This window comes from Talpa occidentalis, unplaced genomic scaffold (assembly GCF_014898055.3).
Source record: "Talpa occidentalis isolate TD23 unplaced genomic scaffold, MPIMG_talOcc4v2.1 talOcc4.16, whole genome shotgun sequence".
In the NCBI taxonomy this organism is placed as follows: Eukaryota; Metazoa; Chordata; class Mammalia; order Eulipotyphla; family Talpidae; genus Talpa; species Talpa occidentalis.
This window is the reverse complement of record NW_023601653.1, coordinates 81,651,693-81,677,035: the sequence shown is the minus strand read 5'-3', so window position 1 is coordinate 81,677,035 and position 25,343 is coordinate 81,651,693. Positions and strand designations below refer to the sequence as shown.

Sequence of the window (25,343 nt, the reverse complement as noted above, 5' to 3'; positions counted from 1 at the left end):
GTATTTCAGTAGATCTGCCTGTTCTGCTCCCAACTCTGTCTCTGGTGAATCCTCACACCTCCCACACCTCCGACCTGTCCCCCAGTTCTTGTATACATAAATAAATAAATCTTTAAAAAAAAAAAGAAAGAAGAAGAAAGATGGAAGGGCCAGCATGAGAGCGAGCACATAGAGAAAAGGCTGTGAGGGCACAGTGAGAGGGGCCACCAAGTGAGAGTTCTCAGGAGAAATGAGTCTTCCCTCACCTTGAGCCCAGATGTTTACCTTCCAGACTGTGAGGAATAAATTCCTGTTTCTTAAGTCACCCAGTCTGTGGTATTTTGTTAGTGGCATTACATATGGGTGTCTTTTCTTCTCTTTTCTGGTATCTTGGGAGTCCGTGCAATCTGAATTTTTTTCTTCATTCTAAAAATATGTCATCACTAAAAACATCATTTTCTCACTTCCTTTCTTAAATTTTTTTTTATTGTTGTGGTCAAAGAAACAGCTAAACATTGAACATCTTAACCATTCTAGGTATACAGTTCAGTAATGTTGAGCATATGTGCAGGCCTGCTCCAGGACCTTTTCATCTTTCAAAATTGAAATTCTGTATTTCAGAATTTCAACAATTCCCCATTTCCCTCCCTCCTCAGCCCCCTGATCTCTACTTTCTACTTTCTGTTTCTAGAATTGACTGCTCTATATACTTCAAGTAAGTGGAGTGGAATTATATCTGATTTGTCTTTCTGTGTCTGACTGACTTCACTTCACATAATGTCCTCAAGGTATAGCCACGTGACAGCATGGGTTCAAGCTTCTTTCCTGTGACTGAGCATCACATCGAGGGTCTGTGAATATTTACCCATTCATCTGTTGAGGGACACCTGCGTTGTTTCCACCTCTTGGCAGGTGGATATAGTGTTGCTATAAACATGGCTATGCACATATCTTTTCAACATCCTGTTTACAATTCTTTTTTTTAAAGATTTATTTATTTATGCTTACAAGACCTGGGGTCCACTCCAGAGGTGTTGGAGGGTGAGAGGATTCACCAGAGACAGAGCGGGAAACAGAACAGACTGACTGACTGAAATACACTGCTGAGGGGAATAGCAGGTAGACAGGAGAGGTCTGCTGCGCCATGTGGCTATCTCCCTGGCCAGGGATCGAACCTGTGCTGCAGAGGCTGCAGACAGCTTCACAGCGTTGCGCTCAACCTCCTGCGCCACCGGGGTGGGGTGGGGGGCCGAAACTTTTTGTCTTAATGATATATAGGAGTGTATACCAGTTTTAGAAGCCATCAAATATCTTCTCCTACTTTCTGGACTAGAGTTACCCCTCAACCCCAGATAAATTCTGGAAATTACCTGGAGTTTTAGTTAGATTTGGAAATAGATACTGCCCAGTTTATGAGCATGTTTTGTGTTTTGCATTGGAATTAGAAAAGTGAGTAGTAAAATTACACTGATTTGGTTTAATTTACCAATCTGTCCAGTTTCCCTGAAACTTCACCCAGTGTATCCTTTTAAATATTTATTTATTTTTATTTATACAAGCACTGGGTACAGTCAGAAGCCCGGGAAGGTGAATTCACCAGAGTCGGAGCAGAGGGCAGAGCAGGCAGACTGACAAAGTACACTGCTGAGGGGAGCAGCGGGCTGCAGGAGAGGTCTGTGCTCCATGTGGGACCCTCACCCAGCAGCTGGGGATCGAACCGGCGCTGCAGAGGCTGCGGGCAGCTTCACAACCCAGCGCTCAATTGCTGCACCACCAGTGAGGCCCCCCCAGTGTATCCTTTTAATTGAAGAAGTGTTTTGGGTTCCCTCACCAGAGCTCATCAGTCTTTCTGCCTTATCCCCTACACATGTCAGAAAAATACAAAGGAAACTTTTCCTCTTCTCCTACATATAGGTCTAGGGAAAACCTTAGGGCAGCAGGGATATGGGCAGGGCTAGCAAGGCCAATAAGGGGAAGAGCCTGTTTGTCAGTGTGGAGCAAAGGTGAGGAGAACAAAGTCTGGACTGGAAAGAGATACATAAATATTTGCCAATACTATGTCCTTCACCGTTCCTGCAAGCCATTAGTTTTCTGGCTGCCTCATGATTCTGGTGGTTGTAAAGGAGAAGTTGGGGCAAAAAAATCAAAACAGTCATTCAGGGGCCTCTCTGGTGGCCTAGAGGTTAAGTCTCCGCACCATCACCTCTATGGCCTGAGTTCAATCCCCAGCCAGGGAGCTAATCGACATGAAGCAGTAGACCTCTTCTGCCTCACCCGCTGCTCCTCTCAGCAGTGTATTCTAGTAGATCTGCCTGTTCCGCTCCCCACTCTGTCTCTGGTGAATCCTAATAATTCCTTTTTTAAAAAAAAAAAGTTTTATTTATTTATTTTAGATTTTATTTATTTATTTATACAAGCATTGGGTACAGTCAGAAGGGCGGCGAGAGAATTCACCAGAGCCACAGCGGGGAGCAGAACAGGCAGAAGGACCGAAGTACACTGCTGAGGGGAGCAGCGGGCGGCAGGAGAGGTCTGCACGCCATGCGGGACCCTCGCTGGTGGCTGGGGATGGAACCAACGCTGCAGAGGCTGCAGGCAGCTTCGCAGCCCAGCGCTCAACCGCTGTGCCACCAGGGATGCCCAAAAAAAGTTTTATTTATTTATGCATATAAGAACCGGGGTACAGGCCAGAGGTGTGGGGGTGAGAGAATTCACCAGAGACAGAGTAGGGAGCAGAACAGGCAGATCCACTAAAATCCACTGCTGAGGGGAGCAGCGGGGAGACAGGAGAGGTCGGCTGGCCAGGGATCGAACTCATGCTACAGTGGCTGCCAATAGCTTGATAGCGCTGACTTTAACCCCTGTGCCATCAGGGAGACCCGTCAATTTAATTTTTAAACTGAAGAGAAAAATAAACTAAGAATCATAGACATCACTCATGTCTCCTGACTCTGGGTCTCTTGGCTCCCATTACAGGAATTACAGTGGAAAGGTGGCCAGGGCATAGGAAATGCCAGAGACAGTGTCTCAGGGATTGAGGTCGGGTATGTAACAGGAGGACAATGGTTAAACGGACAAATATTTGCAGAGATTACATCTCTTACTGATCAGTGGGGAAATTAAGTTTCTCCTGTTTGGTGGAACAGTGAACTGGACAGAAGAGGATTGAGAAGCAACCAAACCTATCAAGGCAGCCTCACTTCTCAGTAACTGGACTGTGTGGTAACTGGGGCCCCTAAAAGTGGGTGGAAATAAACGGGAGGAAGTCCTTGGTGCCTTGTAGAAGGGGAAGCCAGGTGGAAACAACTGGGTGGCATTTCCTGTTTGAGCCTTTATTTGCAAAAAACAGAGCTTGGAGGTGATGGACAAGGTATCCCCTGAGCTCTGGGTTCCTTTTAGACCACAGCTGTAAGGGAAAGTTTTTATGTTTTTGGTTTCTCCCCTCTCCAGCATACTCTGTGCCAGAAATGTGCAGTCTCAGACTCACGGTGATTTCAGTTGAGCTGCTGCTTTGCTATCTCCTGCTGCACCCTGTAGAGGCCATTTCACATGGAAACCAGACAAATGTCCTGAGGCACCTTCCATCATCCTTGGGATCCTGGCCAACTTCCTCAGGCCCTTTGTCCTGCCAGACCTTGCTCCCAAAGTCCCTGTCTGGCTTCACCCACATGGCCCCGCTACACAAGTTCCTGGTAGGCCTGCCACTGGTGATAGCCCTGGAGGAAATTGGCTGCCAGGATGAAGTCAGGGCCCTAGAGCAGCAGCTCTACCAACAGGGGGGTGTAAAAGCCACACAGATCCTCATCCAACATCTTCAAGAGCTTCAGAACGGAAAAAACACTAGAAGGGGAGTGTCAGTGGATGCCCTGGCCTCTGCTTTGCAATTGCTGGCCAGGGAACAGGCAGGTCCAGAGAGGGCCCAACGCTCCCTCTCCATCAATGACTGCGAGCAGGAGCAGGAGCAGAGTGTATACAACATAGTCCGGATGCTGCCAGGGGTGGGGACCTACTACAACCTGGGCACAGCTTTGTACTATGCGTCTCAGAACTGTGCAGACAAGGCCAAGGAACGGGGCCAAGATGGGGTCTTAGATCTCGGTTATGACCTTCTGATGAGCATGGCTGGAGTGTCAGGAGGGCCTGTGGGAGTATGGGTCAGTGCTGCTCTTAAACCTGCAGTGAAGATTGGGGTTCAGAAGTTGATCCAGTATTACAATGAGAATGCGGGTTAAACACTGCACTATAAAGAAATCCACAGCCTCTGTAGCAAGAGTTCGGTCCCTGGCCCGCCAGGGAGCAGCCCACATGGCACAGCAGACCTCTCCTGCCTCTCCACTGCTCCCCTCAGCAGTGTATTTCAGTAGATCCGCCTGTTCTGCACCCCCCTCTGTCTCTGGTGAATCCTCTCACTCCCCGCATCTGTGGCCTGTACCCAAGTTCTTGTATGCATAAATAAATAAAATCTTTTAAAAAAAAATGAGAATGAGACAAATAGCCCTTGGTCAGAGACCAGACAGGAGGGCTTAGGAGGCACCTCAAATGTAGAAATGATGTGGAGGAAATAACTACATGCCCCGGTTGGTGTCAGAATTAGTAAATTCAGTTCCTGGCTAGGGAGTTCGACCTCGAAGCTTTTACTAACTATGCTTTAGATCATGGGGTGGGAGTTTTGGGGTATAAAAGGAGGTAATAAACACAGATGAATAAATCTAATATTCTGCAAGCTGCAGAATCAAATCCAGATTCTGATTTTTTATTGAGGAAGGGAGTACCTTAAAACGTGGGGACTTTACAGTGTGGGATTTGGAGTCAGAGGATTTGGTTTTGAGTCCAGGCTCCCCTTGTCAGTGCCTCAGCAATCACTGACCAGTACCTTCAAGTTTTTCTCCAAGCTTAGTATTTTAAATTTCTAAAGCGGGGAGAATGATTTTCCACCTGAGGGATTTTGTGGAAATTAAAAACAATGAACCCACATTAGGTGCTTAGCACAAAATCACCAATAGTATTAGGTATTATTATTATCATTATTAATATTAATTTTTCAGCTCCCCACCCCCCCTCCTATCCCAGAAGTGTCGCAATCCCGGTCCCACCTCCTCTCTGGGCTCCCTCAGCGCTGGGGTCCGCGCTAGTCTCAGTTCTGCTTCTGGGCTGCGGTTTCTCGGAAATCAGCTGTTTGAGGGCCTGGGCGAGCGCGCTAATCGGATTCGCCCTCGGCGGACAGGGGGTGGGGCTTGCCCGAGCCTTCCCACCAATCGCTGAGCTGGAAATGCGGGGCCCCGCCCCGCGGCCTGGGCGGAGCTGCGGCGGCGCCGACGCGCCCGGGCGGGGACTGGGCGGCTCCGAGCTGCCGCCGGCGCCCGCGTCAGACCGAAAGTGTTGGTGGCCGAGGCCCGGGGCCCCCTCAGCGCCGCCGGAGGGGAGGATCCCAGAGGTGCCTCGACACCCAGGGAAGGGCGGGAGGCCGGGCGGACAGCTCCCTCTGGGGACCGGAAGCCTCGACCGCAGCCGCCCCGAGGACCGAGACTGGGACCCTAACCAGGTACGGGACTTGGGGTGACAGGAGTGTGGGTGGAGGTGTGAGCCCCCCGGGGGGGCGGGGAGCCCCGGGAGCACGCCCCGGAGCGGGCAGCCTCCCTTCCCCAGCTGAAGTAGGCGCTGTCGCCGGCTGCACCCCGGGTCACCCCCCCTCCTGTACCCCATCCCCAAGCCGGTCTCCCCAAAACTCCCTGCAGCCTCGCACACCTACACCTGCTTGTCCCGCGGACTCGGGGTCCTGGCTAACTGTTCGCTCACCTGGTCTGCCTTCTTTTTGATCCTCAGCAAAACGTCGTCCGAAGGTAGATGCGATTCCCTCCCTTGTTGGCTTAAGCAGCAGGTACGGGAAGGTGAAGCGACTTGCCTGAGGGCGCACATAAAATTCAGTTCCCCTGAGAAAAGCCTGTTGAACCCAAATATGTGTCTAAGAGAGTGAGAAAAGCTTGTGTTACAGTCCTTAACCTCAGTGTTTGCAGTTTATTTGGGGAGACGTTATTGTTTCATTGATACTTAGGATTTACTTGATACTTGATTTTTTTAATACCAGCTGATTACTTACTCCTTGAGATCTCTTCATATCTTAAAAAACAAAACAAAACAAAACGAAAACCCACAAGTACATAGTTTAAAAAGTCAAGCACTCCTTAACAGGGTTAAAATGAAAAATAGTAGCCCCTTATCTGACCCTTCTCTGGTCCCTCCCGGCAGAAGGGCATGTTATGATTAATCATGCAGGTGGAAATCTCTCCCACCCCAAACTTTGTTTTTATTTGTAATAAAATCATGTGACCTTTTTAGACTTCACATGTGTCTTTTTATTATGTTCTGTTAGGCTCAGGCTGAAAAAAAAAAAACACTAAGTTTTAATTTCCTAAGCAGACATCACATGACAGTGGGCGGGGATTGGCGGGGAGAAAGATGCCCGGCCCAGTCACTTTGGTAACAGACAAAAACCATTCTTCAGTAAAATTTCTGGGTGTCTCATGAAATTGATAATACACATGAAAAATGAGAGGTTGACTGAGGTCGTATAAAGTGTCACAATTTTAAGGATTGATGACTCCTTGCTCAGTATTTATTTATTTATTTTAAAGATTTATTTATTTATGCACAGGCCAGAGGTTTGAGGGGTGAGAGGATTCACCAGAGACAGAGTGGGGAACAGAACAGGCAGACTGACTGAAGTACACTGCTGAGGGGAGTAGTGGGCCAGACAGGAGAGGTCGGCTGTGCCATGTAGGTAGCTTCCTGGCCTGTCAGGGATCGAACTCATGCTGCAGAGGCTGAGGATAGCTTCATAGTGCTGTGCTTAATCTCTTGTGCCACTAGGGAGGCCCCTTGCTCAGTATTTAAACAGCTACATAGAACTCCTTCCTACATGGGGGTGGTTTCTAGGATATGCCTTATCTCCAAGGAGGTTTCAGCTCCTGATGAAGCTTTGAGGCAAGCAAGGATTATGCTGATGTAAACATGTATGACCAAAACTGACATTTAAATGCTCCAGAATAAAGCGGTATAAACACAAACAAATTTAAAATAAATTTATTTATTTTATTTTTTTTTATTTTTTTTTTTTATAGAGGCATGTTTTTTATTTATTTATTTGTTTGTTTCTTTGTTTATACATGTACTGGGTACAGTCAGAAGCGCGGGAGGGTGAGAGAATTCACCAGAGCCAGAGCAGGGAGCAGAGCAGGCAGAAGGGCCGAAGTACACTGCTGAGGGGAGCAGCGGGCGGCAGGAGAGGTCTGCGCGCCATGTGGGACCCTCCTCTGGTGGCCGGGGAGCAGCCGGGGATCGAACCGGCGCCGCAGAGGTCGCCGGCAGCTTCGCAACCCAGCGCTCAACCGCTGCGCCACCGGGGAGGCCCAAATTTATTTATTTTAAATAGATATAGTAGAAATATCATTAATGTTTGTTGAAGCTGGATGATGGGAACAGGGATGATCCTTGTATTATTCATTCTACTTTGGTATCTATTTGAAAATTACCATTGAAACCAAAATGTGCTCATGTTGGAGCTCTACCAGTTAAGTCTCAGCGGTATTACCCCTGCAGCCAGAGTTTGGTCCCCAGCCAGGGAGCTACTCACATGGTGCAGCAGACCTCTCCTGTCTCCATGCTGCTCCCCTCAGCAGTGTACTTCAGCAGATCCACCTATTCTGCTCCCCATTCTGAATCCTCTCACCGCCCCCTACCCATACCTCTGGCCTGCACCTCAGTTCTTCTATGTAAAGGAAAAAAGAAAAAAAATAGTTCTAGAAGAATATGCACCAAACTGATAATATTGATTACTTCTAGAGAGAAGGGGAAGGGAACAAGATTGGGAGTGAGGTCCATATGGACTTTAATTATTTTACCTGTGAATTAGAAAAAATAAATTTGTAATAATAAACAATTATGAGACTATGGATAATTTAATCCAGTACAATTTCCAACAGAATCATCCTGCATCCTTCAGACTCAGATGCCAAATGGCGCAGTGGGAAATGCTTCAGAACCTTGAAAGTCCATTTCAGGAACAGCTGCACAATCTCTACTCAGAAAGTCTCCTGCCAGTGGATGTTCGACAACACTTGGCTGCCTGGATTGAGGATCAGAACTGGTGGGTCTTTCAGAAGTTGAAAGGATGAGGAAAGTGGTTTCTTCCTTCTGAGTCTCCAGGGTCCTGGAGATACTAAGGACAGAAAGGGAGGCCTTGAAGGCCTCGAGACAGCAGCAACCTGCAGAGATTCTAATCTGTATCATTCCTGCTCCCCAGGCAGGAAGCTGCACTGGACAATGATGGTTCTAAAGCCAACATGCACTTCTTCCACTTTCTGGACCAACTGAACTATGACTATAGTCCTTGCAACTCAGACCAGGAGAACTTGTTGCTACAGCACAACTTGCGAAAATTCTATCGGGATATTCAGGTACTTGGAGGAACCAGGAACAGAAAAGTAGGAATGGGACCTTAATGTCAAGGGGTAAGGCTTAGCATATGGAACAAGACTTGGAGGTGCAAAGGGATAGAGGAAGATCTGAGAACAGAGGGTCCGAGTCTGGGCTTGAGGGATCACTGCAAAAGGAAGGGCAACATCTACCTGACCCTGTGGGGTGAGGCTAGGGTTTGGGGGACCAGTGATAAAAAGGGGAACAAGGAACCCAAGGAGAGGGAGGTTTTGGGGTCCCTCATAGGGAGTGTCGGAGGCAGTAGTTCATTGAAGGCAGTTGAATTTGAGCAATTCTTTCTCTTTCTCTACTGCAGACCAAAAGCCCCACAGAACTGGCTGGCATGATCTTTAATCTCCTTCATGAAGAAAAAAAAATTTTGATCAAAGCACAGAGGGCTCAGGAGGTGAGAACAATTTGATGTTGATTTTGCTGGAGTAGCAAGCGACCTTGAAAAGGATTTGGGGAATTTATCTCAGAACAAGATCCTCCCACATCCTGTGGTATAATTTCAAGTCTGGATTTCAGGAATGAAAAAGCAGATTTGAAATGTGCTCAGAGCTTCTTATTTCAGGAGCAAGGAGAGCCAGCCCTCAGAACACCTGTGGGGAGACAGCAGCATGAAATTGAATCCCGGATCAAGGAATTAGGGACTATGATGGAGGTTGGTAATGTGGCAAGAATAGGGAGGGCAGGGCTCAGCCTGCCTCCTCCCACAGAAACCATCTCAGTCTTATCCCCTTTGCAGACGCTGGTGAAATCCATCAGTCAACTGAAAGACCAACAAGATGTCTTCTCCTTCAGATATAAGACTCAAGGTAGAGAAGCACATTAGGTGTAGAGAAAAGACAGATATGTGCTAGGAGGCCAAGGGTGGAAGAAAACAGAAGGGAAAAGCTCCAGTAAGCAGGAGCCACTTTTGATTCCACTTCCCTGGCTATAGTCCTGCTGTCTGTAAGGCTGCGGCGTCAGGGCACGCTGTAGGGTTCACGCTGGAGCTGTGGCTCAGGGATAGCTCGGGAATATTGGAGGAGATGCATGGAAACTGCCATAGCAGAGTAGGTGGGCTTCTGGTTCAGGTATGAACATTCAGAGTCCTTCTGAGGCCCAGAGATGCCTGCACTTTGCTTGGTTTGTCCTTCCTCTAAAATTCCCCCACCTGACTCTAGTGGGGGGTCTGGGTCAGGAAGAAGAGGGGAAGGAGCCCAGGCTCTGAATACTTGTCTCACTCCTGCTCTTATGATCAGTGAAGACATCCTCCTCGGACGCCTATCACATCAGACAGCAACAGCTTCTGCAGCAAACTCTGAATGAATTGGACAAAAAGAGAAAGGTGGGAAGCAGGGATGAGTTGCAGGGAAATGAGGCATCTGAGAGCCCTGTCCTCTTACTCTTCATCCCACCTTTAGAAGGTGAGGATGAGAGGTGTTCAAGCACTCATTTGATGTCTTTCCTAGGAGGTGATAGATGCTTCCAAAGCACTACTAGGTCGATTAGCTACCCTAATAGAGCTACTGCTGCCCAAGTTGGAGGAATGGAAAGTCCAGCAGCAGAAAGCCTGCATTGGAGCCCCTCCAGACGACAACGACACAGCGTTGGAACAGCTGGAGCAGTGGTGAGAAGCACTTCCACCCTCCTCACCCTATGCTCACTCCATCTGTATATGGTATATGGTCATTCTGGCTGAATATTGATGGTGTGTGTATATATATATATATGTGTGTGTGTGTGTGTGTGTGGTATAGATATATATATATGGTATAGATATGAATACATATGGTATATGGTCATTCTAGTTGAATGACCTTGAACAAGTCACTTAACCTCTTTGTGACTCAGTTTTACAATCTGTAGGGCTAGCTCCCCCTCCTTGCTTTCTAAACTGTAATGCCCCGTATAGGTAAGCATATCACCTTCCTTAATCTCTGCTCCCTAGAATGATCCCAGCTTGTTGTCTGACCACAGCTACACTTTGCTCTTCATTCTTACCACCTAGGGCATCCAGAGCTTACTCTGCCTCTTTGCTTTGGTGAAAGTAGTGGAATTAATCCACAAACAGATTTCTCCCTCCTTTTTAATCACCCAAGGGAGATATTTTCTATATTTTTTTTAACTGTAAGGGATAGAATACCAAACAAAGAAAGTCATCTGATACTTTGCTACCAAATGTAGCTACTATTATTAAACAAAATTAAATCATAATGTTTATATTATTTGACACCTGTTGGGTATATTTTATATTTACCCTTGCTACTTTTTTTTTTTAAAAAAAAGATTTATTTATTTATATAAGAACCGGGGTACAGGCCAGATGTGTGGGAGGGTGAGAGGATTCACCAGAGACAGAGTCGGGGCACAGAACAGGCAGATCTATTGAAATACACTGCTGAGGGGAGCAGCGGGTGAGGCAGGAGAGGTCTGCTGTGCCATGTGGGTCACCTCCCTGGCCGGGGATGGAATCTGTGCTTCAGTAGCTGCGGATAGCTTCACAGTGCTGACACTTAACCCCTTGCACAACCAGGGAGGCCCCCACATAACCTCTTTGTGACTCAGTTTTATCATCTGTAAAATGGGGATAATAATACTAAGTCCTGGGCCTCCCTGGTGGTGCAAGGGGTAAAGGAGCAGCACTATGAAGCTATCCACAGCCACTGCAGCACGAGTTCAGTCCTGACCAGGGAGCTGACCCACATGGCGCAGCAGACCTCTCCTGACTAGTCTGCTGTTCCCCTCAGCAGTGTATTTCAGTCAATCTGCCTGTTCTGTTCCCCATTCTTCTCTGGTGTATCCTCTCACCCCTTACACCTCTGGCCTGTACCCCAGTTCTTGTATGCATAAATAAATAAATCTTTAAAAAAAGAAATAATAAGTCCCTCATAGGGTGGCTCTACTAATTAAATGCATTAATATATGCTAAGCAAATAGAATAAATAGTATATGTCAAATATCAGATAAAAATTAGTTTTCTTATGCTAATAAATCTTTTGCCAGTCTTACATGTGAAATGGCTTTGATTGTCCTTTCTTGGATTTATGAAAAATGCTGGATAATCTTTCGTATACTTTCTGGGTTTGTTTTTTTGGTCCCAGTTTCTGACTTCCCATATAAATCAAGGGGCACTCTTGGAGACTGTGGACTCTAGCAAACTCATTGTTTCTCTCTCACCCAGGTTCACAGCTGGAGCAAAACTGTTGTTCCACCTGTTGCAGCTGCTGAAGGAGCTGAAAGAATTGAGCACCATAAGCTACGAAGGTGACCTTCTAGGTGAAGGCGTGAAGCTGCAGTGGGCCCAGGTCACGGAGTTGCTACAGCGTCTACTCCCCAGGTCTAAAAGCCAGGACGGGGGCTCTAGGGAAAGATTGAGGGAAGGAACAAGTGGGATCATTCTCACAGATGCTAACCTAGCTATTCTCTTCACATTTATCTTCTCAGCGCCTTTGTGGTAGAAACCCAGCCCTATATGCCCCAAACTTTCCATCGCCCCCTCATCCTCAAGACTGGGAACAAGTTCAGTGTCCGAATCAGGTTGGCACTTCAGAACTCATTCCTGCTTCCCTTTTCTAACCCTGGTACTGTTCACTTTCTAACTTTTTTTTAAAGATTTATTTATTTATACAAGAACCAGGGTACAGGCTAGATGTGGGGGAGGGTGAGAGGATTCACCAGAGACAGAGCGGGGAACAGAACAGGCAGACTGACTGAAATACACTGCTGAAGGGAGCAGTGGGTGAGACAGGAGAGGTCTGCCATGCCATGTGGGTATCTCCGCAGCCAGCCAGGATCGAACCCGCACTGCAGAGGCTGCAGACAGCTTCACAGCGCTGCGCTCAACCACCTGTGCCAACTACCTGTGCCCCACTTTTGGCTTTTCTTTTTCCTCTCAATCCACCTACCTCTACTAATCTCTTCTCTCGTCTTTTTCAAAGATGGGGTCTATTCAGAAGATTGAGATTGACTACTTTCTCATACCCAAACCCTTTCCCCCCAGGCTGCTGGTGAGACTCCAGGAAGGTAATGAGTTACTGACCGCAGAAGTCTTCATTGACAGGTAAGTTGAAGCAGGTGAAAGGGTGGCCAGGACGCATACCAGCGGGGCAAAGGGAAACACCCCCTCTGCAGCAAGAGCCTGGGCTTTGTTCTCACCCATCCATTTCTACCTCATAGAAATAATAGCTCATGGGCCTCCCCTGGTGGCGCAGGCATTTGAGCGCTGCTCCTTGAAGCTGTCCGCAGCCTCTGCAGCGCTGGTTCGGCGGTGGGGGGGCCCCACATGGTGCAGCAGACCTCTCCTGTCTCGCGCACTGCTCCCCTCAACAGTGTGTTTCGTCAGTCTGCCTGTTCTGTTCCCTGCTCTGTCTCTGGTGAATCCTCTCACCCTCCCGTGCATCTGGCCTGCACCCTGGTTCTTGTATAAATAAATCTTTAAAAAAAAAAGAAAGAATAGCTCATTCCCCCCCTTTTTTATATTTATTTATTTATGCATACAAGAACTGGGGTACAGGCCAGAGGTGTGGGGATGAGAGGATTCATCATAGACAGAGTGGGGAACAGAACAGGCAGACTGATGAAATACACTGCTGAGGGGAGCAGTGGGCAAGACAGGCAAGGTCTGCTGCACCATGTGGGCAGCTCCCTGGCTGGGGATCCAACTCATGCTGCTGTGGCTGCAAATAGCTTCGTAGGTTGCGTCTTAATCCCCTGTGCCATCAGGGAGGCTCCCCCACTTTTTTTGAGCACTTACTATGTGACATGCAGCCTGTCGAGTACGCATGTAATTATCATAGAAACCCCTTGAGTTAGGTGTCATTGCACCATTCAAATGAGGGAACAAACTTGAAGCAATTATGTCTCTTGTGCAAGGTCAGCTTACTAGTGAGCTGAAGATTTGGGTTTGAACCTAAATCTCTTGGATTCTAAAGACTAAACTCCTAACTTCTGTACTGTTTTGCTTCCCATTGATTTTTTTTTTTTTTGTATTTCTTTTCAGGAATTCCCAGCCACAAGGGTAGGTGTCCAACAAGGATGCTGCAAATATTTGTGCACTGCCTGAACTACACAACCACGTGTAGCAACCCTGATGGGTGCACAAAGAGGAGGTTGAGTTGGGTGGGGTACGGACAAAGGGAGGAGGGAGGGCTAAAATGCCATCTTCCTGCCAAGTTGTTAGAATAACGCTGCTCCTGTCTCCCCTATCCTCTTCCTCCTGGTTTAGCTTCCGAAAATTCAACATTCTGACCTCAAACCAGAAAACTTTGACTCCCCAGAAGGGGCAGAGTCAGGGCTTAATTTGGGACTTCAGCCACCTGGTAAGAAGGGTAGCAGCTTAAGCTAGGGGCTGATAGGAGTTTCTAAGCCTTGGGAAGTCTTGAGGGCAAAACAGGGATTTCAGGGACCTTGGAATCCCTACGCTGGCATTGTCTCTCCTCCCCCTCAATTCACAGACTCTGGTGGAACAACGTTCATTTGGTCCAGGAAAAGGCAGCAATAAGGTGAGGCCTGCACAGAGGATTGAGGGACAACGGGGGCACTTGCCAAAGGGCCCTCTGATCACTGTGTCTTTGGCTATTCCAGGGACTGCTGGGTGTGATGGAGGAGCTGCACATTATCAGCTTCACAGTCAAATACACCTACCAGGGTCTGAATTGGGATCTGAAAGTGAGTGAAAATGCAAGGCTGGGAGAGAGGAAGTAGATTTAAGAGAAGACATAAGATGTTAAACAGAAGCTCTCAGGGTGGGATATCACCCCTTGCGTTCTACCTGATGTCTGCAGCTAGAAACATCACATCCCTCCTCTGTGATTCCTCTCCTCTCCCCAGACGGACACCCTCCCCGTGGTGATTATTTCAAACATGAACCAACTCTCAATTGCCTGGGCCTCAGTCCTCTGGTTTAATCTGCTCAGCCAAAAACCCCAGGTAGGAGGTGGAGCCAACAGGTGAAGGCAGGGAGGGTAGAAGCTTGGTGTGAGACCACTGTTTCCTGTCTGCCCTTCACGCCTCCCACCCTGCAGAATCAGCAGTTCTTCTCCAGGCCCCCCAAAGCGCCCTGGAGCTTGCTGGGCCCTGCTCTCAGCTGGCAGTTCTCCTCCTATGTTGGCAGAGGTCTCAACCCAGAGCAGCTGAACATGCTGAGGGAAAAGCTGTTTGGTATGTCCCCCTTTTCTCTTAGCCTCTCCCCAGCCTTAGTCAACCCTGCCCTCTGTCCTTTCTGCCCCAGGACCCCTGGCCTTGCCTCCTGCTATCATCTGAACTGTCTGTCTGCCCACAGGGAAGAACTCTAAGAGTGAAGATGCATTGTTGTCCTGGGCTGACTTCACTAAGGTAACTCCCTGCGTCTTGTGCAGCTCCAACCAGCTGCCAGCCCATATACTGGCCCGCGCCCCCTCATGCTTTCTTGCCTTTCCATTCCCCTTCAGCGAGAGAGCCTGCCCGGCAAGCTGCCATTCTGGACATGGCTAGACAAAATTCTGGACCTGGTACACGACCACCTGAAGGATCTCTGGAACGATGGGTGAGCCTTGCCTTTGGGCAGCTTCCTTGCCTCCCTCTCCAGGTTCCAGGCCCAACTTCCTTTCTGGGCTTGAGAGTGGTTTCTGCGCGCCCTCCTGTGGCAAGTGAGGGGAGAGACCCAAAACTGGCGCCCAGTCACACCCCCTCACCTTTGCCATAATGGCCAGAGCCGGTATTTATTCAGCGTCTGATGTACCCCAGAGCCTGCTACATGCCTTCGTAAGGATTCCCACGGAATCCTTACAAGTATGCTGAGTAGTGGGTGTTGCCACCCTCATTCTGAATGAGGAAAGTAAGGCTTGGAGACGCTGAAGGACTTATCCCAGGGGCAGAGCTGGAATCTGAACCCAGGCCTATCTGACCACACTGCCTGTTCCTTTGTATAGCACTTTGCCTGCTACAAGGTGCTTTTTATGTATGTGACCTCACTGCGCCTTCACATCACTTCTAACCCTGGACACAGATATTGTTAGTAAAGTGAAGTGACTTGGTCAAGATGGAACTGCTTATAAGTGGCAGAACCGGGACCAAAAGCTAGTGTTCTCTCCCTATACAAGGGTGGGTGGGGCGAGGGAGGCAGGAGGGATTCACACCTGCTTTCTGGGCTCCAGACGCATCATGGGATTTGTGAGCCGGAATCAGGAGCGCAGGCTGCTGAAGAAGACCATCCCGGGCACCTTCCTGCTGCGCTTCAGTGAAACATCAGAGGGGGGCATCACCTGCTCGTGGGTGGAGCACCAGGACGATGGTCAGCCGCTCTGCCTGCCATCCCCGCCATCTGTCCTCTCTGCACTTGGCTCCCCCTGCTCTATCCTGAATCCTTCAACCCAAGCAGGGAAATCTCAGCCCAGCCTTTCCCCTCACACCTGCCTGTCCCTATGTCCACTCTCCAGGTGAGGTGATCATCTACTCCGTGCAACCCTACACCAAGGAGGTGCTACAGAGACTGCCGCTGACCGAAATCATCCGCCACTACCAGCTGCTCACTGAGGAGAATGTACCCGAGAACCCTCTGTGCTTCCTCTACCCCCAGATCCCCCGAGATGAGGCTTTTGGCCGCTACTACCAAGATAAAGGTGAGAAGCATGACATACGTCACTGATAGATTGCAGGAGTCTCGGGCATCTGCGGAGCTAATGCCTTCCTTCCAAACATGGGAAAGCAGAGTCAGAGAAGTTAAAGGAATTGTGTCTGGAACACGGCTAGTTAGTAGGGAGACATGAAAGGACCATCTGCTCTAGGCCCCACAGGCTGCGTGTCCAGTATTTGACCTCCCGCCTGCTATGTATGTCCCCACAGTTAATCTCCAGGAACAAAAGAAGTATCTGAAACACAGGCTCATTGTGGTCTCTAACAGGTGAGCTACAAACTCTTCTCTCAACTCCCCTGGCCCTGTTTGGCTGATGTAATGACTGTCACCTGCCCAGTGCCAGTCTCTCCAACTTTCTCTCCTACTGACCCACACTCTTCAGCCCCCAAGTCTTTTACTCTGCATTTCTAGTCTCTCTGCTATTCTCCTTAGGTTGTCTCCACATGAGTTTCCTGATAATATTATTGGGTTGTCAGAAGTCATGACTTGTTTTTTCTGTTTTTCAAAGAAAAACAGACAACCCAGTAGTTACACTCGCTGCTGTTACTGGGCATCTACTTGTAATGCCACATGTGGCACTATTTTTTGAACACATTTTTTTCATTTCTGAGAATCCATCTGAGTAGGTAATAATAACAGATCTGATGAAAGTTTATTGCATTTCTGGCCCAGACTCAGGGCTTTGTGTTTTCTCATTTATTGAATCCTCATAATAGTCCTGAGGCAGGTACTGTTATTACTCCTGTTTTCAGCTGAGAAAACTGAGATTTAGAGTAGTGATGTGGCATGCCTGAGGTAGATGGCTAATAAGTGATCCAGATCAGTCAGATTCCAAAGCCCTGCTTTTAACCATCCTACCTTCTCTCAAGTATTATTAGGTATTATATTTTTTAAAAAGATTTATTTATTTATGCACATAAGAACCGGAGTGCAAGCCAGAGATGCGGGGGTGAAAGGATTCACCAGAGACAGAGTGGGGAGCAGAACAGGCTGAAATACACTGCTGAGGGGAGCAGTGGGTGAGACAGGAGAGGTCTGCTGTGCCATGTGGGTAGCTCCCTGGCCGGGGATTGAACTCGTGCTGCAGTGGCTGCAGATTGCTTCATGGGCTGCGTCCTATCCCCTTGCGCCACCAGGGAGGCCCTTATTAGGTATTGCTGTTATCATTTTACAGATTTGAGTCTGAGGCTCAAAGATGTTAGGCAACTTACCTAAGGTCACCCAGGTAGTGAATGATAGGATTCAAACTCTGGCAAGCCTGATTCTAAAACCCATCCTCTTAAGCTCTCTGCGCTGTTGTTTTCTCAGAGTAGAGAGATAGTCTCTGCTTGCTCTACCATTCCCCACTTCACCTAAGTAACAAGCCCTTCCCCTTTTGTCTGTCTTGGGGTTTCCAGACAAGCGGATGAGCTACCACAACCACCAGAACTTAAGCCGGACCCAGAAGCGGAGTTTTCAGACCTGGATCTGGGGCTGGCACCAGGGCCAGAGCCAGGGCAATGTCTGGAATTAGAGCAACTATTGACCCCAACACTGAAGCTCACACTGGAGCCCACACTCTGTGTGGAATCACCAGAAATGCCGGAGCCAAACCTGGGAGCAGAGCTGACATCAGAGTCTATTCTAGAGCTACCACAACCTCCAGAGCTTAAGCCGGACCCAGAAGCAGAGTTTTCAGACCTGAATCTGGGTCTGGCACCTGGGCCAGAGCCTGGGCAATGTCTGGATTTAGAGCAACTGTGGACCCCAACACTGAAGCACACGCTGGAGCCCACACTCTGTGTGGGATCACCAGAAATGCTGGAGCCAAACCACCTGGGAGCAGAACTGATGCCAGAGTCTTTTCTAGAGCCTTTATCAACACCAGAGACAGAGCCAGATTTGCCCCCTGATCTGAGGCACTTGAACACTGAAGAAATGGAAAGTAAGTGATGCGATGGGCCTGGGGGAGAAGGGCCACATTCCCTTCCCTAACCCCCTTCTTCACCCATTTCAGAAAAGATTGACCTCCCAGCTCCTCTTTTCTCTGTGATTCCTTTTATTAAGAAATATACATACCTTCCCCTGCCCCTCCCCCTTCCCTTCCCCACCTAAGAGCTCCTGTAGGCCCTGCCCAGGCCTCTGCTACTATCCACCTTCACTTTCCTGCTGGTTTGGGGACTCCTTGCCTGAGATCAGGACCTGACTTCTCTCTCTGAACTACACAGTCTTCAAGAACGCTATGAAGATTGAAGAAATCCTAACGAATGGTGACCCATTGTTGACTGGCCAGAGCACCGCGGATGAGCCTTACGCCTTCAATCCCAGCCACTTCCACACAGAAGGACCGTTGGTCCCTTTTGAGTACTGAGAACTGCGTTTTCTCTATTCTTTCCATATACCTTGCCCCTTCTAGCCCTACGTCATGATGTTGCTCTCCAAGGATAGGAAATCAGGCATGTATCCCACCTAAGGAGGTCTTCCTGGAGTTTAGAGAGAAGTAAAAACAATGTGGGTAAGGAAGAGGACCAGTGATGCAGGAAACATGTGGGCCATAGTCCTCACTAGGACCCCGGAAGCTGTCTGCTGTGCTGGGGGACACAGGAATTATGGGGGGCCAGGCAAGGACTGTTGGGAGCTACTTAGGTGCTCGGGACAGTGACTTCTGGTAAGACTAACTAGTACCCGGGCCTCCCCAGTGGTGCAGTGGTTGAGCGCTGGGCTGCAAAGCTGCCCACAGCCTCTGCACCGCCGGTTCGATCCCCCCACCGGTGAGGGTCCCACATGGGACCTCTCCTGCCGCCCGCTGCTCCCCTCAGCAGTGTGTTTCGTCAGTCTGCCTGCTCTGTTCCCCGCTCTGGCTCTGGTGAATTCTCTCACCCTCCCGTGCTTCTGACTGTACCCAGTGCTTGTATAAATAAATAAATAAATCTTTAAAAAAAAAAAAAGACTAGTACCCACTAGCACTGGCCCTCAATAGGAAACGGAGAGGTGAGATAGTTTCCTGTGGTCCCCTATGACTAGGGTAACCTTTTTATTTTTTTCTTCCCCTTACTCTTGGCTCAAATCCCAAATGTCTTCTTTCCTGCAGGGACTGAGAGCTTTTTGCCTCTGCCCACCATGTGAAGCTCCTACCATTTGAAAGAAATAGGAGGGAAACCTCCTCTTCTTACCAGACTCTTCCCTTGGCCCCCAAATTAGCCACACCCATTCCTCTCCCTAAAATGCTCCTGTCATTCTAACATGCCTGTGATGCTCAGTACAGTAACTAGTCTCCTCTTCCCTGGTGCTCGGGAGACATGTCGCTTCTGGAGAACAGGGATGGCAAGGTTGTTGGGATTTTAGAATTGCTTTTTAATTAGGAATGACACTTCCTCTGTTGTTTCCATATCTTTTGTAAATAATAGCACGATAGAACTGGGTATTTTTACAGAGAAAGAAAAGCGCTGAGGCTTAGATTATTTCTCTACGAAGATATCATTCCCCTTTGTTTTGTACAATGTGTTATTTACCTAACAGGAGGGTTTCTGGTCCTTGGGCACGCACCTGCACAGAGACCAAGGTTTTGAACTTAGTACCTTGGAGGTTTATTATAGGACTCTGAACAACCTCCACCGTAGCCATTTCCAAGGCAACTACCATCGCTGTATGTGAATGAAATGGGGGCCTATATATATGGCTGTTTTCTGCCTGGGTTACAGAAACAGTCCTGTCCAGAAAGAGTGTCTTCTGTACAGAAATGGCTAATAAACTTTCTGCTGAGCTGGAAGTGTTTCCTCTCTGGATTTTTTTACTTATCTGCTCACAAAGTTAATGTCCTTGGGACACCAACAGTCATGTAGGAATATACTCATCGAATCACAGCCTTTCCTGCTGCTTAGATTCTCCCCAGGGTTGGATCTATGTGTATGGAAGACTGTGAGCTATGTATTAGTTGGAGAAAAGGGTGAGTAATTAAATAACTAGTCATTGTCACTCAGCAGGCCAAGCCTAGATAGAAAATGGGGGTCTGCCTGACTCCAAAGCCTCTTTAACATTGTAACGATGGAGAAAGGGAAGGGAAATCATCACTAACCTCTTCCCTTTCTCTTGCAAAGGGAGTTTAGTTCCGTGGCTCATCAAACTCCCTTTTGAAGGGAACCACAGATGTCCTTTAAAGAATGCCATGACCCTGGGGAATTGACCTTCATCTTCTTAGAATGTCCTGACTGCTCAGGACAGCTCTGACTTCTGACCCTGCAGTGACTGGGACTCCTGTCTTTGGCCAAACACACTCTTAGCCAAGAGAACATGGAAGGATGCCCTTGGTCAGGGAGCAAGAGAGAGGCACCACATCCTGATAATCCCCTTGTAATGCCATTCACTTTGTTCAGCCAGGCAGAGATGAAGACCGAAAAGATCCCTGTTACTCTATACACAGAGGAAGTATTCCTCCCTGCAACCCTGCAAAGTAGAAGGAAGGGATGCATGTTGTAGTCCCCTGGCTTAATTTGTCCACTCCGCTGCTTTTTCCCAATCAAGTCTAGGAATTAGACTCAGACATCCACATAAATAAGTCTTTATTGATAAACATACATAATTCAATATAAATATAATAAATAATCCACCACCCCAAACTTGTCATGAAGATAAATAACCCGAAAATTTCCCTCCCATCTAATAAATACTCGACCTTGTTGTAGGTCAGCATCATAAGTTAGTCAGTATCGGTCGATTTTCAACATAAGCAAATCCCATGCAAATGAACGGGCTGATTGTTAGCATGGCGGTGCCTGGCTGAGAGCGTTAGCTCAGTATGGCTGAGCCAGGGGAGCTGGGTGCCATCTTCAGCTGTGGCATTAAGGGCTCAGGGTCGCTGCTCCGTGGGCAAAGACCCTAGCAGCTACTGCCACAAAGGCCTGCAGGCTGCGAAGAATCTTGAGGCGGAGTAGGAGGCGCTGCCACGGCTGGCTGGGACTGAGGCTGGGAGTCTGCTCAGGTGGCTCCCAGTGCTGACCCTCGGGCTGAAAGGACACAGAACACATAGAGGAGCCTAAATCCCTTACGTCCTGGTCCATATTGCTCATATCTAAGCCCCCTCCTCCAGACCCCTCGTTCCTACCTTCAAGAGCTGCCTGAGGCCCAGCAGGGAGGCATGAAGCTGGCCCACAGGGCCATTGGGGAGCAAAGAAGTTTCCTCTGTGAAGATGTCTGAGCCCAGCAGCTTTTCATAAAAAAACAGGCCCTGATGGATCCTTTGCAAGCAGGACTGGAGAGAGAAAAGCAATGAAAGAAAGTGGATACCCTTTTCCTGTTCCATGCACTGAAGACCCGCCCAGCTCTTGGCCATACTCAGAGACTGCTACGGTCTGAATGTTTGCATCCCCACAAATTCATGTGTTGAAATCCTGAGCACCCAGGTGATGGTATCAGGGGTGTGGTCCTTGGGAGGGGATGGGGTCATGAGAGTCGAGCACCAATCTCATGAATGGGACTGGTGCCCTCATAACAGAGACCTCTAGAGCTCCCTCGCTCTGACCGCCACGTGAGAACACAACGTGACGTCGGCAACGTGGAAGAGGGCCATCACCCGACTAAGCTGGGGCCCTGATCAAAACTGTGAGAAATAAATGAGTGTTGCTTCTAGCTACCCAGTCTGGTATTTTGCAGCCCAAATAGAAAGGACAGACAACTTCTACTAATTCACCCAGGGGCCACCCAGCTATGTCTCCAGTGGCCTTTTCCTTGTGGCTCAGCCACATCTTAGTACCTGACTGTTGTCACTGAGTCCTTGGGGATCACAGCCATCCCCACACTGGATATGAGGGACATCACTTGTACTCTCCTCATTTTCTTCTTCTCTTGGCAGATCCTGGAATGGAGGAAGGGGCAGGAAGAGTGAAAAATAAGACCAGTACTGTTAAACCCCACCTGGACCCTCAGTCCCTACTCTCCCGGGAACCCATCTCCCTGCCCTTTCTCGTTCCCTGAAGACCTTCAACCCAGCTTCCATCTAAGGCCTCAAGTCCTTCTGCTGCAGCCTTGGAGGGCAGCCTGGACCGGCTCCTTTTGGTCCAGAGGCTGTCACTTACCACATGGCCCATTGGCGTGTGCGCGCTCCAGGCCAGTGTGCAGAGCTTCCGTGAGAGCTGCTGGCACCGGTCCCAGGCAGGGCTGCCTCCCGCAGGCACAGTCCGGCACTGAGCTGTCCAGGGCACCAGCAGCAGCAGCAGCAGCACAGCCCCGCTCCCCAGCATCTCGCTGCTCTGACGCTGTGCCTTGCACGTCCTCGTGGAATTTCTGCCCACTTCCCCTTGCTCTCAGCGGGACTCTGCTCAGTGTGTGTCAGGCTGTGTTTCCTCAGTTGTTCGCTGAGTGTCTTTGCTGCTTCCTGTTGTTTTTCTTCCCGTGCCTCTGAGTCCCTTTTTAAGGTCCCTGCATTTAAGATCCGCCCTAGAGTAGCAGGTGACTCACAGCAGGTGGGATTTCCCTCCCTGCATCATCCCCTCCTTGGGGAGCCCAGGTATGCATCCTCGGTTCCAGGGGAAATGAGTTGTGTGGTTACTGTGGCTAGAGGCTTGGGATGGGAATCGAGAAGACTGTAGAAGGGGACAGGGGCTGAGGATGGGAGTAACCGGAGATTTACATGTTTCTCTCATCTCAAGATCCTTCCTGCTTAACCTTTCCCTCATCTTTTTGCCTCTCCAAGCTATACCCTCCCTGTCCCAAGCCTCTTTCTTCACCTTCTCCTGCCTGAGGAAAAAACAAAACAGAGAAGCATTCATCTCTCAGTGAGTTCATTTCCGCAGAGTTTGATTCCCACCTGATGCCTTCTAGCTAAGAATATGGGAGCTGCTTTTCCTCTGTTGAGAACAGTTTGATTTTCACTGGGAGAGAAGGAACGCAATGGCACTTTGTGAACCGGGAAGTCACGTGCATGCCATGTATCATTTCTCCTCCACCTCAGGAGTCACTGTGGAAGCTAGGAAAGTTTTAGGAGAGAGTAGTTGCTGAGAACCATCTGATCCCTTAACTATAGTGACCCTAAGGGTTCTGTGAAGTTCAGGAGGTGGTTCTTTTGCGACATAATGTAAACAAAGCTTAGAAACCCAACTTTGGGGCCTCCCCGGTGGTGCAGCTGGTTGAGCGCAGCGCTGTGAAGCTGTCCGCAGCCTCTGCAGCGTGGTTCGATTCCCAGCTGGCCAGGGAGATACCCACATGGCGCGGCAGACCTCTCCTGTCTCCCCACTGCTCCCCTTAGCAGTGTATTTCGGTCCTTCTGCCTGTTCTGCTCCCTGCTCCGTCTCTGGTGAATTCTCTCACCCCCTCGTGCCTCTGGCCTGTACCCCAGTGCTTGTATAAAATAAGTAAATCTTTAAAAAAAAAAAAGAAAGAAAGAAAGAAATCCAACTTTGATATCCCAGCACCCAGCCCCTAGAAAATCTGGTTCAGGATAGTTGAAGGAGTACAATGTCAGTGACCCTGATCTGTCCTTCAGCCTGTTGCATCCATGGGTAAAATCCGCTGACACTGATTTCATCATCTTCCCTGATGCAACATCCAGTGAAACAGCTGAGAGTTGAGGCTGGGTGTGGGAGTGGAGGGTGGTCCAAACCGGGACTGCCCCAACCCCAGTGGAGGGTCCCAGAACAATTTGGACGTCATAATGAGGCTATGTGTGACCACACAGATGGCTTCCAAAGCCTCCCCACAGAGGCTGACCCTTTACCTCTGAGAAATTTACCCTTAATAGAGGCCTCCCTTCCCTTCCAACTACTCAAAACTGCCCAAAGAAACTTATGATTCAAATTTTGTGACTCTGTGATAAATCCACCCTTTGGATAAAACATTTCCACTATCAGAGAGATTATCTCAGTTTGAGTGAGAAATGGTTTCCCTCTCCCAACAGTGGGTATAAGTGAAATAAGGAAATTGGTGGTGAGGATGGGGATGGCTAGGGGAGCTCAGCCCATTGGTGTGCAGTGTCTCTGTGCATGTCTCATACCCACGTCTTACCTCTGCGAGCCTGAAAGTACAGGAGGCAAAAGGTGAAAAGAGGAGGAGGAAGCAGAGCCTGGGGCATGGAATGAAAGAGACAAGGGTGAGTTGGAGGCACGGGACGGTGCTGCTTTGTTTCACTTCCTGGTGCTGTAGGAGTTGGGTAGGAAGCAAGGCTGATGGGACAATTGTGGGACTGTTGGGTGGCTGGAATTACTTCCAGGACTAGATCTGACCCGGAGCTGCAAGGAGCCCCTGACGTCAGCTGGGTCTCAACCGTTATGCAAATCACATTCACAAGACACTCCTAAGCAGGCATTTCCAGTTGGAAACCCAGACTCCAAATCCAGCGAGGTTTCCCCAGGTGGTTAATAATGACGGCTAGTGTCTATCCAACTCTCACTTTATGCCAAGTACTGGATCTAGATACTCTTCTTGTATTAATCCATTTAATTCTTAAAAGAACCCAAAGAGGTACTGTTGTTACCCCATATTGTAAATGAGGAAACTGAGGTGCAGAGATGGGTAACTTGCTCAAGATCACAGAACTAAGTGGAAAGAATCCCGCTGTAGGTAACTTGGATTCAGAGCCTGTGTTCTTTTTTTTTTTTTTTTTTTTTAATATTTATTTATTTATTTATACAAGCACAGCGGAGGGTGAGAGAATTCACCAGAGCCAGAGCAGGGAACAGAACAGGCAGACTGATGAAATACACTGCTGAGGGGAGCAGCGGGCGCAGCAGGAGAGGTCTGCCCGCCATGTGGGACCCTCGCTGGGGGATCGAACTTGCGCTACAGAGGCTGCGGGCAGCTTCGCAGCCCAGCGCTCAACCACTGCGTCACCAGCGGAGGCCCCAGAGCTTGTGTTCTTAATTGTTCTATTGCGCTGGACTGAGGAAACATTAAGAGCATCTTCACAAAGCAGCTCATTTAGCCTAGGTATCTCTGCATAGCTCAGGGCCCATATTTCTCATGGATCTGTCAAGTTTCTCAATATGGACATTTCTCCAAACATAGAAACTGTCCGGTCGCTCAGTGCCTATGTTTTTGTGAGATTTTTAAATCTTGGAACCTATTAAGTCCGATCATTTTTTTTTTTTTATAGAGGCATGTTTATTTATTTATTTATTAATTTGTTTGTTTGTTTATACATGCACTGGGTACAGTCAGAAGCACAGGAGGGTGAGAGAATTCACCAGAGCCAGAGTGGGGAGCAGAGCAGGCAGAAGGACCGAAGTACACTGCTGAGGGGAGCAGCGGGCGGCAGGAGGGGTCTGCGCGCCATGTGGGACCCTCCTCCGGTGGCCGGGGAGCAGCCGGGGATCGAACCGGCAGC

At 48.8% G+C, this 25,343-nt stretch overlaps 3 protein-coding genes across 4 annotated transcripts; 2 read left to right on the top strand and 1 right to left on the bottom strand.

Annotated features, from left to right (window-relative positions):
* Window positions 1–2,989: 2,989 nt before the first annotated feature.
* Window positions 2,990–4,211, top strand: APOF (apolipoprotein F). Its single transcript, XM_037513317.1, has 2 exons — window positions 2,990–3,023; window positions 3,430–4,211. The coding sequence occupies exons 1-2, from the start codon at window positions 2,990–2,992 to the stop codon at window positions 4,209–4,211; spliced, it is 816 nt and encodes a 271-aa protein (XP_037369214.1).
* Window positions 4,212–5,325: 1,114 nt separating this feature from the next.
* STAT2 (signal transducer and activator of transcription 2) lies at window positions 5,326–19,796 on the top strand. Of its 2 annotated transcripts, XM_037515005.2 has the most exons (25): window positions 5,326–5,521; window positions 5,803–5,857; window positions 7,959–8,122; window positions 8,279–8,432; window positions 8,768–8,857; window positions 9,026–9,115; window positions 9,200–9,269; window positions 9,699–9,784; window positions 9,909–10,066; window positions 11,621–11,776; window positions 11,884–11,976; window positions 12,440–12,499; window positions 13,439–13,456; window positions 13,664–13,757; window positions 13,893–13,940; window positions 14,023–14,106; window positions 14,269–14,367; window positions 14,463–14,598; window positions 14,720–14,772; window positions 14,868–14,962; window positions 15,573–15,709; window positions 15,855–16,037; window positions 16,261–16,318; window positions 17,449–17,975; window positions 18,259–19,796. In XM_037515005.2, exons 3-25 carry the CDS (start codon window positions 7,992–7,994, stop codon window positions 18,399–18,401), a joined length of 2,763 nt encoding a protein of 920 aa, XP_037370902.1. In that variant the 5' UTR covers window positions 5,326–5,521; window positions 5,803–5,857; window positions 7,959–7,991; the 3' UTR covers window positions 18,402–19,796. The 2 variants fall into 2 exon arrangements, with proteins under 2 accessions (XP_037370902.1, XP_037370903.1); XM_037515006.2 differs by lacking the exon at window positions 5,803–5,857.
* A 782-nt stretch (window positions 19,797–20,578) lies between these two features.
* On the bottom strand, window positions 20,579–22,918 carry IL23A (interleukin 23 subunit alpha). The gene is made up of 4 exons (XM_037515444.2): window positions 22,102–22,918; window positions 21,780–21,881; window positions 21,132–21,278; window positions 20,579–21,033 (listed from the first exon to the last, which is right to left on the bottom strand). Exons 1-4 carry the CDS (start codon window positions 22,264–22,266, stop codon window positions 20,869–20,871), a joined length of 579 nt encoding a protein of 192 aa, XP_037371341.1. The 5' UTR covers window positions 22,267–22,918; the 3' UTR covers window positions 20,579–20,868.
* Window positions 22,919–25,343: the final 2,425 nt, after the last annotated feature.

What these genes read in the sequence shown, in the direction of transcription:
- APOF (XM_037513317.1), top strand. Translation starts at nt 2,990, where the DNA reads ATGCCAGAGACAGTGTCTCAGGGATTGAGGTCGG. An exon ending in GTCTCAGGGATTGAGGTCGG is followed by an intron (nt 3,024 to 3,429) that starts GTATGTAACAGG and finishes TCCCCTCTCCAG; the next exon opens with CATACTCTGTGCCAGAAATG.
- STAT2 (XM_037515006.2), top strand. Translation starts at nt 7,992, where the DNA reads ATGGCGCAGTGGGAAATGCTTCAGAACCTTGAAAGTCCATTTCAGGAA. An exon ending in CTACAGCGTCTACTCCCCAG is followed by an intron (nt 11,777 to 11,883) that starts GTCTAAAAGCCA and finishes TTATCTTCTCAG; the next exon opens with CGCCTTTGTGGTAGAAACCC. An exon ending in CCTGGGCTGACTTCACTAAG is followed by an intron (nt 14,773 to 14,867) that starts GTAACTCCCTGC and finishes ATTCCCCTTCAG; the next exon opens with CGAGAGAGCCTGCCCGGCAA.
- IL23A (XM_037515444.2), bottom strand. Translation starts at nt 22,266, where the DNA reads ATGCTGGGGAGCGGGGCTGTGCTGCTGCTGCTGCTGCTGGTGCCCTGG. An exon ending in ACACGCCAATGGGCCATGTG is followed by an intron (nt 21,882 to 22,101) that starts GTAAGTGACAGC and finishes CCTCCATTCCAG; the next exon opens with GATCTGCCAAGAGAAGAAGA. An exon ending in GACTCAGTGACAACAGTCAG is followed by an intron (nt 21,279 to 21,779) that starts GTACTAAGATGT and finishes TTCTCTCTCCAG; the next exon opens with TCCTGCTTGCAAAGGATCCA.